The sequence below is a fragment of the Oncorhynchus kisutch genome, linkage group LG17 (genome assembly GCF_002021735.2).
Source record: "Oncorhynchus kisutch isolate 150728-3 linkage group LG17, Okis_V2, whole genome shotgun sequence".
In the NCBI taxonomy this organism is placed as follows: Eukaryota; Metazoa; Chordata; class Actinopteri; order Salmoniformes; family Salmonidae; genus Oncorhynchus; species Oncorhynchus kisutch.
In genome coordinates, this window is record NC_034190.2 from 53,913,828 (window position 1) to 53,925,376 (window position 11,549).

The window sequence follows — 11,549 nt, forward strand, 5'->3', positions numbered from 1 at the left end:
GTTCCAGCCCGAGGCAAATCGATTGACTACTGTAAGATAAATTGTAGGTCTACCCACATAAATATATGTATGTATTAGGGCAGAGCCCCACCAGTATTAGGGCAGAGCCCCACCTGTTTAGCAAAAAATAAATATATGTAGTGTGGAGATCAGGGGGTTAGACGTTAACACAGATCAGACAAGTTTGATACCTCTGTTTCAAGGTTGTTTATTTAAAACAAAGGAAAAGAAACAGGTTTCCTCCAGGAGACCTCTTCTGGGAATGCTGTCTCCTCTGGGGTGGACCACCGAGCCCCTCAGTTCTAGAAGACCGTGAGGATGTCTATCTGGTAGCAACCTCTCCTTACCTCCAACCCTCCCGTGTGCTGCCCTCCTGTCAGCTTTATGGGCCCATACGGCCAGTGAGCAATCAGCCCCTTGATTACTCACCAGCCAAAATCAGCCCCAATTAGTCATGGCTGGATGACCCATCGAGACCTGTCACGTCCAGCAGAGGGAGCCACCGCCTCGTGATGTAGACTCAATCTGTCACAAGGCCTCGAGGAGTCCCCCCTGGCATTCCCCGTGAACCAGGCTTGCCTGAGCACGTCCAGCGTGCCTGGATGATGATGTCATCCAAATAGACTGCTGCTTACTGTTGGTGGGGTCAGAGGACTCGGTCCATCAGGCGCTGGAACTTGGGCGCGGCTCCATGGAGACCGAACGGGAGGTCCCGGTATTGGTATAAGCTGTCGAGAATGCCGTCTTCTCCCGAGAGGAGGCTACCAAGGGTACCTGCCAATATCCTTTGGTCAGGTCCAGGGTGCTGATGTACCGGGCCTTTCCCAACCGGTCGATGAGCTCGTCCACCCTCGGCATAGGGTAGGCGTCGAACAAACTGATGATGTTCACCCCCCGGAATTATTGCAGAAATGCAGACTACCTTCCGGTTTGGGCAACAACATGCACTGTGGGACTCCTCGATGACTCCCATCCTGCATCACAGCCTCATCGAAAACTCGCCGGTGTTTCAGATCGATGAGCTCCCAGAGTGCTTATTTCTGGGCCGGTCCGAGGCCCTCATTGCTCGGGACAACCACTGGTCCCATCAAAGTCTCAGGTTTGACCACAACTTGGCCAAGGCTGTCCTCAAATGCCCCCTCTTCAATAGGTTCACATGGTAAATATTTTGGGGTTTCCGTCTCCTCGGCTGCCGTCCTCGGTAATTTACAAGTCCCAGCCTCTCTGTCACCTCGTATGGCCCATGCCATGTTGCTGGGCCTTCTCCATATGTTCCCTTACCACTGGCCATATGGCTGTCATCCACTCCCTCATCGTCTCTACGTGTTCCACCACGCTGTTGGACTTCCCACACCTCCTTGGCGAGATCCAGTAGGCCGCGTGGTCTCCTCAGGTAGAGGATTTCAAAAGGGGAAAGCCTTGTGGCACTTCTCGGATCGAGAACATTAGGTGGGGCAGTAGCTGGTCCCAGTTCTTCCCATCCCGCTTGATGACCTTCCGCAGAATTTGTTTGAGCGTCTTATTGAACTGTTCGATGAGCCCATCGGTCTGCGGATGAAAGACGGCGGTCCAGATCTGCTTTATCTGTAGGAGAGCACACACATCTTTCATTAGTCGGAACATAAACTCGGTACCTTGGTCGGTCAGGATCTCGTTCGGGATGCCCACTCAGCTGAAGAGGTGGAACAGCTCCCGGGCGATAACCTTGCACATTGCCGCCCTTAGGGGAATGGCCTAGGGATATCGGGTGGCATAATCTACTATTACCGAGATGTACCTGTGTCCTCTGGCTGTTTTTACCAGGGGGCCTGTCATGCGAAATAGTGTCTCCTGGCCAAATTTTGTCAGCCTCTTCATCATAATGGGATTCGATGAGTTCTAGCTTCTGTTGCTCGGGCTGTTGATAGAACATTCTGACCGGATTTCACAATGAACCAAATGGTATGTTGCTATGCGGGTTGCTTGGCTCAATTTTACCTTGTAGTGTTCGCGAAAGAAGGAGGATAAAGGCAGTATAAATGCCTTTATCCATAAATGCTCAATCAGTCCGAGCAAAATTACATATTAGTTCACAAACAATGTAAAAAAAAAAAATCATTGAGTTAGTAAAGCCGCATACAAACATGGTCTCTTTTTTGCTTTCTTGAGTAAGGCAGCTCAAAAATGCAGGTCTTTCAACCTAGCTCAGGGCTTTCTGTGGTGGTGGGGCAGCCAGCGGAAAATACGGAGTGTAGAAGTTGGTAATGTTCTCTAGTTGCGCCGTGATTGGCTCAGTGTTCTGTCACTCATGGGGACGTCACTGCAAAATCTACGGGGAGCGCTCGGAAGGTGCTGCCCCTTAGGTGCTGCATATAGTTACATTCGAAGTGCCCATCCAAGAAGTCTCAAGTTCATTGGCCACAGATAGAATTATGTCAAATCACGTTATATCTACCGTAGCTTTGATTGGACTGATCATATCAACATCATACTTTCAAAATCTTAGCTAGCAAGCTAGCTGTCATCAACATGAATCAAGCCAAAAATCTACTGCCAAATCATTTTCAAACCTTGTCATATGAAGAAAAATAATGAAGAGAAATTATAAAATTATAAAACATATCGGTGCTCATCTACCATTGGACATAAACATTACACAACAAGTTGGAAATTGCAAATTCAACAATAAGTGGTATAGAACTGCAAGCATTGCAAAGCAATCACTAGCCTGCTATTCAGTGGAGTGGGTGTGAGGTCCAAGTCTGGGTTTAAGGGTCTCTTTTCCAAGCTTAAAAGGATAAACATTCAACATTGGCCATGCTGTCAATCCAGCATGACTTCTATCACATTCAAAACAACTGGAAACTTGAACGGGGAAATCTCAGACTTCCGTGAGTTCAAGTCAACTGGAAACTCTGAAAAAATCTACCTCCGAATGGGAAAATACGTTTTGAACGGTCATCCAACTCTGAATTGCAAGTTGGGAACTCGGGCCGCTTTCTAGAGTTCCAACCTGAAGATCACTGACGTCATGATTCAACCTTGTTTTTTTCAGAGTTCCCAGTTGTCTTGAAAGCACCATAAATCTAGAAAACGACAGACTTTGACCAAAAAGTTTGATGACAAAATTTGCCCACTAAGGACCGCCATGCCACCTTCCTGTCGCTGTACATTTCAAAAGTGTTGAACAAATAGTTAAGCAAGTCAGCCATATCAGCTATGTATTTTTACAAGGCAGTAAATGAGGCTGAATGAACTGTTCCGCTGCCAGACAAGGCTCCGCTGATAGTCAAGTGTAGCAGTGGTAAGGTGTTGGGATTACTATTGGGACTCTGCTGTTGGTACAGCTTTTTGTAGGTCCTAACAGTTTGTGGGCACCGTTTTTTTCACTGTTATAGTGCAAATAATGTATTGTTTAGTGTTGTGTAGTGGCTTTGCTGGCATGCATCTAAAAATGTTTTTGTTGATTTTACCCCACCAAGATGTACATGCTAAAATCGCAACTGTATATATGTACATGTATTTGTTCTTATTCTTTTACGTTTATTTAACCAGGAAGTGTGAGATCAGAAGACATCTTTCACAGGCTAGACTTGGCCTATGGAATGGGGTGATCGGGGTCATGTTGTTAAGGTTCTCTTCCTCTGAAGAGGAGGTGTAGCAGGGATCGGACCAAAATGCAGCGTGTTTATCTTCATACATCTTTAATGAAGATAATGACAAACAATACAACTACACTACACTACACTACACTACACTACACTACACTACACTACACTACACTACACTACACTACACTACACTACACTACACTACACTACACTACACTACAAAACAAAACAAAACAAAACAAAACAAAACAAAACAAAACAAAACAAAACAAAACAAAACAAAACAAAACAAAACAAAACAGCCCTATCTAGTGCAAACAAACACAGAGACAGGAACAATCACCCACGAAACACTCAAAGAATATGGCTGCCTAAATATGGTTCCCAATCAGAGACAACGATAAGCACCTGCCTCTGATTGAGAACCACTCCAGGCAGCCATAGACTATTCTAGACAACCCCACTAACCACAATCCCATGACCTACAAAAACCCCAAGACTAAACACACCACATAAATAACTCATGTCACACCCTGGCCTGACCAAAATAATAAAGAAAACACAAAATACTTAGACCAGGGCGTGACACATGTAGTCCAAAAGAAGAGGTTCATATACTGCAATATGTTTTTTCAAAGTAGGTGCTCTCATTTTACTAAAGAACAACATGCATTAAAAAAAGCTTACTGTGTCAGTTTTGCCATGTGATTTATAAAGAGTTTGTGATCTTTTACAAGTAGGATATTGGCATATATTCCCTTTTAATGCCTGGGTTGGTCCCACAAAAATGAATGTAGGCTACTCATGTGGGAAGGGTTTATGTTTATGTTAATCCACTTGGAAGAGGTTGTAACAAGCATAATTAGGTAAGGGTTGTTACCCGTATAGTGAAGCGCGGGGACACTCTACTATATGGAGGGGATCATGTAACACCTCTAGACAAGGTAGGCTTGTTGGGATCTCCCCGAAGTCAAGTGGGTTAACCCTATTGGAGCAGTGGTTAAACAGTTTTCCTACACGCTGAGAGACAAGTGATCGAGGTGCACAGCACTGTCTTTGTTCACTACATTGGTGTCAGAATTGTAAAGTACTACCCCTAGAACTCTACTACTGCATCTCGCCTGACACACTGACCTGCCTGGACACTTTCCACACCACATTTACTGAGCCCCTCCAGCCCAAGTTTGTAGTTTAACAACATGATGCCTCAGTGTCCGTATGTCAGATGGAATAGTTTCCTGTGTGCTGGATATTAAAATGTGTATGCTGTTTTTGATAGACCTGTTAATAGGCCCTCGTTGTTACGTTGGTAATGTCTTGTAGATATGATATGATGCAATGACGTTGTGCTATATTGCTGTGAAGTTGCTGTGTGTATGTAATTTGTGGTATACTCCGAAACTAAGCTAGCACCGGGGCCATAGGTGCAACCGCCCCATGGCCCATGCACCTAATTCCCTGTTCTTGCAGATTAAAAAAAGAATTATAAGAATTTAAACAATTATGTATCAAAAAACAAAGAAAAGCATTCTTTAACACCATTAAACATGGCAAAATGTGTATATAATATGATATATTATTTCGTTAAACCCTAGAACAGCCAATGATGCATTGTGTCTGTAATTTTTAAACAGTCTAATAAAATAATGTATGTAGTGTTGTCTCTCTTGTCTTGATGTGTGTTTTGCCCCCGTCCCGCACGCCGTCATTGTAAATAAGAATTTGTTCTTAACTGGCTTGCCTAGTTAAATAAAGGTTAAATAAATCAAATTAAAAATAAATCCATAAACCCATAGCCTACCATCACAGAAATAGTCCATTGTTTGTGTTTAGACATCTGAAAGCAAAAGTAGGCTATTCTATATCAGATGATTAGGTGAACTGTAGCTTAATAGGCAAATAGCATTCCGTTCCTTGCACTTGACTACAGAAATCAATATCGAATTGATGTGGATGTCTACCTGATCTTACATGATTGATGTGATTTTGTTTCCGTCTTACTATTCTAAAGAAAAAGGTGTAGCTAGGTTTAGTTATTTCTCCATGGTTCTGACTACCTGCTCATTGCGTATTGCCTTATATCATCTGTACACTCGATAATCCGGGTACAGGTTTATCATATTTGTCACGACTTCTGCCGAAGTCGTTGCCTCTCCTTGTTCGGGCGGTGCTCGGCGTTCGACTTCACCGGTCTTCTAGCCATCATTGATCCATTTTTCATTTTCCATTGGTTTTGTCTTGTCTTCCCACACACCTGTTTTCAATCCCATTCATTACCTGTTGTGTATTTAACACTCTGTTTCCCCTCATGTCTTTGTCAGAGATTGTTTATTGTCAGTGTAGTGTTTTTTGATGTATAGGTGCGCGACGGGTCTTCGTACCTATATTTGTTTATGTTCTTTTCCTGTTTAGTGTTATGGAGCATGTTACTGGGACATTATTAAAATACTACATTTTACACTCCGTTTGACTCTCCTGCGCCTGACTTCCCTGCCACCTATACACATATGCCTGACAATATTATGATTGACGACTATTCAAATGTGAATACATTTATGATAGCAGCTACTTCTGAAGTTATTATCCCTAATTGTAAAATTCGAAATAAAATTCAAATCTCTGTCGTCGTTTCCCCCCCACAGCCCTATTGATATTGTCAGTGTTTTTACGGGAAAACAAAGTGGATACTAATAAGCTTCGTTTATTAATGTCTGATAACAAACATAATAAAGGACTTAATTGAACACATTAAACAATCATGTAGGTACAGTTGTAATAGAAAAAAAGTAGAGTACGTTTTTTTTGTTTGTTTACTTAGCAACTTGACAAGCATATAACATATTTTTCTAAAACATGATCTATATAATAAATCACAGTTATTATAAAGTCCCGCACAACACTGTGATATGTGAAACAAAACGTAGTAACCTAATTCTACGAGACGGCGAGATATGTTTAACCTTAAAGCTGGAATATTTAATTGAAACAATAACAAAGCCTACTCCCTGCCCGTTTCTCTAAAAAGCTAAGGAATGGGGCTGGAGAAATACAAATTCATTGACAGAGCTATGGATGTAAGGACTGACCATCCATTATATCAAATATATCGTTTTAAGCATGTTTTAAGGCTATACAGTGTTTGTCTACGTTTATGTTGTTTACAAACATTGATGTGAAACAAGCTTGTATGTTGAATTCTGATGGGGTATGATAGTTGACCCAAGGCATTTACAAGTTATATTATTCAAGAATGAATGGCTGTATATCATTAATTTATAAGTCCGAAAAATAGGATTCTAGCTTACAACATCATTTACAGTATAAAACAAAATATGTAATTATATGACTGGAACATAGTGCTAGAAAGGTCTATGAATAAAAAATAAATGGATTTGGAGCCCGAGTTTCCAGATACCGTGCTAAAACTAATCCAGATTGTCGTACTCTGAAAATGAATAAGAAAATTAGGAGTGGTTAGTTTTTAAACAACAAAGGTACTTATTTCCAAACACTCACATAGGAAGATAAAAGACAGAGAGGGGTTGGAAGGAGAGCGCTACGGTAGTGGATGAGGTGAGTTTCCCCCTTTTTCTAGGACCTTGTTGTTGTTGTGGTTGTTGTTAAATGAAGTTAATGAGTTAATCACCACCACTGGTGATCTCTTCCAGACTGGTCCGCACCGGTTCTCCCACAGTCCTCCCTGCGGAATCCATGCCCTCGGATCCCAGTTGTGGTAGCAGGTGCCCTCTCTACTGACCCAGAAGCAGAGGTCCACTGTGCAGGTGTGGGGCAGGCCCAGCCACACATGAGAAGTGGAGGCCCTCTTGGCCCTGGCCGCCACCCAGCTCTGAATCCCTTTGTTGTTATTGGGCTGTCCCTCATTCCAGTATCTGAATGAAAACTTACCCCACCACTTCCAGGAGTCTCTGAACAGGCCAATCCACACACCCCTGTCTTCTGGCATTAGATTCTATATCTTCAGGCTCTCATTCTGGTTCCTCACACTGGCAAGGTCTATGTGTTTCTCCCTACAGTAGCTCTGAGTATAACGACACAGGTGGAGACACAGGAGACAGATGGTTCGAGTTTCTGATATTTAATCAAATGCAATAGGCAGGTCGAAGACACGCTGGTAGGCTTGACGAGACAAGGTGAACTGGCAACAGTTAAACAGAGAACACAGGTATAAATGCACTGGAGATAATGGGGAAGATGGGCGACATCTGGAGGGGGGAGACAAGCACAAGATAGGTGAAACGGATCAGTGTGACACTGAGCATCTTTCCATGTCTTTATTCTCCCTAATCAAATGGAATGGCTCATTGAAATGTTTCAGTCCTTGTAACTTAAATTTAAGCATAATTGTCAAGTTTTACTTTTACAGTTTCATATTTCCAGACGTACATTTTTTTTGACCATGTATTATTGTCTACTCAGGGGCTTACTATTATAGCATGTAAATAAATGTATTGGACTACATGTGTCATCAGTCCATTTACCAGTGTTTTCCATCAACACGCATTTCTTCCCAGATCATTTGGTTCTCCTGGTTTCCAGTGAGTCTCCTTCTCAATAAACTCACTATCTGCTAGTGACCAATGCCATGTCTTACATTCTCCCTTCTCTAGCCCTATCCAGGCTAATTCATTATATCTACTGTCTACAACGTTAATCTGTCTATTCATATTATCCATATTGTCTATGGTTGCCAGGTCAGTGTACTTCTTTCTGCAGTAGCTCTGTGGGTCAGTCCAGGTCTGAGGGTCGTTAACAAAGTGATTCTCATTATCAGGACGGCATGATGTAGATGAACAGTGCCCTGTAAGAGAGAAAGAAATCAAATGCTGTTGGTGTGGAAGCAAAAGTCACATTTCTGCCCTTGTGAAGTGTCATATTCTGACATGACATGAAATACTGAAGAGTATTTTAGAAGTATAAGCAACTCCTTTGCAAGTAGATGACCTAATAGCTTGTTCATGCATGTTACTTGAAGGAGTGTCATGTACGTCCACCTCTGGAGAAGGAGAAAGAGTGGAGGAGAGAGAAGATAATGGGGGAGGTAGGTGGAGGGGAAAGGGGTGGATGTGTTTGAAACCGAGAACAAGGGTTTGCAGTTATTCTTTTTGGACAAGGGAACAATTATTACAATTTTTAACTTCAAATGCAGGAAATCTCATCTACATACAATCCTTAATTTGCTTCACTTTACATGACTTTATATGAGCAAATGCTTTGCAAAAATAAAAAGTTTACCCTTTGAACGCAATTGTATTCTGACATGGCATGAAATAGTGAGTACATATGAGAAGTATTTTATAAGTAAAAGCAACTCTTTTTTTGCAAATAGATCATCTAACGACTGGAATCCCTACTTGCACTGGGAGCGACATCATTGAATCCAAAAGGCTTTACTAATCAGTTTACAATAATTAAATTATACATGTTAAGGTCAATTTTCAAATATCAGTACTTCCGACGACAACCTATATTTAAGGTAATATATTTTTTAAAAAGGTAGATCAATCTATTAGGGTTAGAATAATCCTCAAAATAGTGATGTACATTTGAAAAAACATTCTAACAATTCTAACAAAGACTGGAGTTACCCGTAAGGACACAGCCCATCTGCGGTAATAACAAAATGACTAATCATTTTCAAGTATTACAGTCATACGTATGTAATGTTACGTCTGTAACAGAACGTCTTGCTATGGCACTACAGTCAAACAGTGGTGACATGACCAATTATTTCGACAGAAGTAGTGGTGGGAGGGAGAAGGTAGGGAAATATGAAAAAAGAATAAGGGAAGCAACATTGGTTGCTGTTATGCCAACAATAGGTATGTATGCATACAGTACACGTCTGGATACTTATTAATAAGTCACTTACCCAGTAAAGGGAAGAGGGATAGACTCCACTGCATGGTTAGCAGTGGACGTTTCATTCAACCCCCTGTCTTTTGTCTGTAAAGAGACAATAAGAACAGACGGTGCATGAATCTACAGCACATGGCTGTATGATGTTCAGGTATCTACTGTATGCTGTATGTTGACGAGCCATCAGTCTGACCTGATCAAAAGTCATGCCTTTCCTTTTATGTGATGCAAATTGAGGTGACTCAGATTTTGAATTTGAATTTGCATCACATACAAGGCAACCTTTTTTATGTTGCAAAATAGCACAGATCTGTGCAAAAGAATTACAGTGGACAACTTTTCTTCAACACTGTACGTTATAAGGAGGTGACTTACAAGGAGGTACACGTTGCTACATTTACTGAACTCTAGTTAAATAAGCGCCTCCTTATATAACACATTGTTTTGTAACAGTATTTTTATTGGAATTTCACCATTTTCACCCATATTAAGAGATGCAACAACAGAGACAAAGCAAAACAGTACTCACTTACACATACCTGCGTATATATGTATACACACATACACATACATACACATATACATAAATACATACACATACACACACATACACACACATAAATACTTACACCATTTTCCTCTTCGCGCTCGGCGCTTCTCTCACCCCATCCCCATCATTGCGTCTCTCAATACATACATTTTAAACAAATTTACAAACAGAAATTAAACAAAAAAGCTCAGTTTAAACCAAGAAGTTAGGTTCCACACATGGAACGTACAGTGTAATTCTGAAATACATAGATCCCCACCATTCTAAGAGAATCCTTGCAGCATAATAGATGATACCTCAGGTTCTAGGTAATTTAGATAAGGTTCCCATACTTTGTAGAACTGTTCTGTTTTAGAATGCAATGTACGTCAGATATTCCAGAGGCACCCATTCAAATAGTATCGTATGCCAATCTTTAATAGAAGGAACCTTATCACTAATCCACTGTAAAAGGATGTTTTTCCTCGCTGCGAAGGTAAGGATGTTGAAAAGCCTCCTCTTACCCACAGAAATAACATGCCTACTAGGGAGATCCAACAGTAAAGAAACTGGGTCCAATTCTAGATCAACCCCTAGGATCTTTTCAATTTCTTGCAGAACACCAGAACCAGTATCTTTGTATTTTGGTACATGACCATAAACTATGTGTTAGGGTGCCTGTATCAGTTTTGCATTTAAGACACTGAGGAGAAGAGGAAGTGGGGCTAAAAGCATGTCTGCGATTTGGGGATATATGCAATCTGTGTATTATTCTTAATTGGATTGCTCTAGTACGGTTACATATAGATATTGTTTTTGCATATCTCCAAATGTCCTCCCACATCTCTTCGTCAATAGTAACAGACAATTCTTTCACCCACACTTGTTTCACCCTCTGTGTGTTGACAGCTGCTCAAATGACAACAAAATCTTATCAGCAAATAAGTAATTTAGTCTGCGTATGCCCTTATTGAGCCAAAAGTGAAAGCCAGCATCCAGCAATCCTGGACCAAAATCTGGGTTGTTAAGAATTGGGGTAAGAGCAGAGGTTAGTTTGGACCTTCCCAGGAAGCATTGAACTGACCTCCATACTTTGAGTGTGTTAAGTGTAATGGGATTATTGTAGTGACCTTCTACAGACTTGAAACTTCTGAAAAATAAAAGATCCTGTAAGGGGTATTTTGGAAGAGAAGTCTCAATGTCTAACCAAATAGAGGAGTCATCGATAAAAAACATTGTTGAAGAAAAGTTTTAAATAAATGAATATGGTTCTAATTACATTGAGGGTATTTTTTAGCACAGGCCTATGCATATTTGCACCGTGACATTGTCGATCCATACTTGTATAATGTTGAGGATTCTTTTGTCTGCATAAATTGTGTACTAGCGTTTTTTGTTGTTGGCTTGGTTATTATCTACAATAAACCTTTACGGTGGGTGAAATATCCAAACAGGAAGTTCACAATGTATGCTACACAGTACACAAGCTGGGACGTGACAAATACAATCCTTCAGGTGGTAAAACTGACAAATCGAATGAACATGTTTTTCTC

The 11,549-nt window shown here is 41.2% G+C and overlaps 1 protein-coding gene across 1 annotated transcript; it reads right to left on the bottom strand.

Annotated features, from left to right (window-relative positions):
- Nucleotides 1–1,389: 1,389 nt before the first annotated feature.
- On the bottom strand, nucleotides 1,390–9,215 carry LOC109906988 (E-selectin-like). Its single transcript, XM_031793306.1, has 5 exons — nucleotides 9,197–9,215; nucleotides 8,111–8,409; nucleotides 7,565–7,629; nucleotides 7,306–7,480; nucleotides 1,390–1,584 (listed from the first exon to the last, which is right to left on the bottom strand). The coding sequence occupies exons 1-5, from the start codon at nucleotides 9,213–9,215 to the stop codon at nucleotides 1,390–1,392; spliced, it is 753 nt and encodes a 250-aa protein (XP_031649166.1).
- Between the last annotated feature and the right edge of the window lie 2,334 nt (nucleotides 9,216–11,549).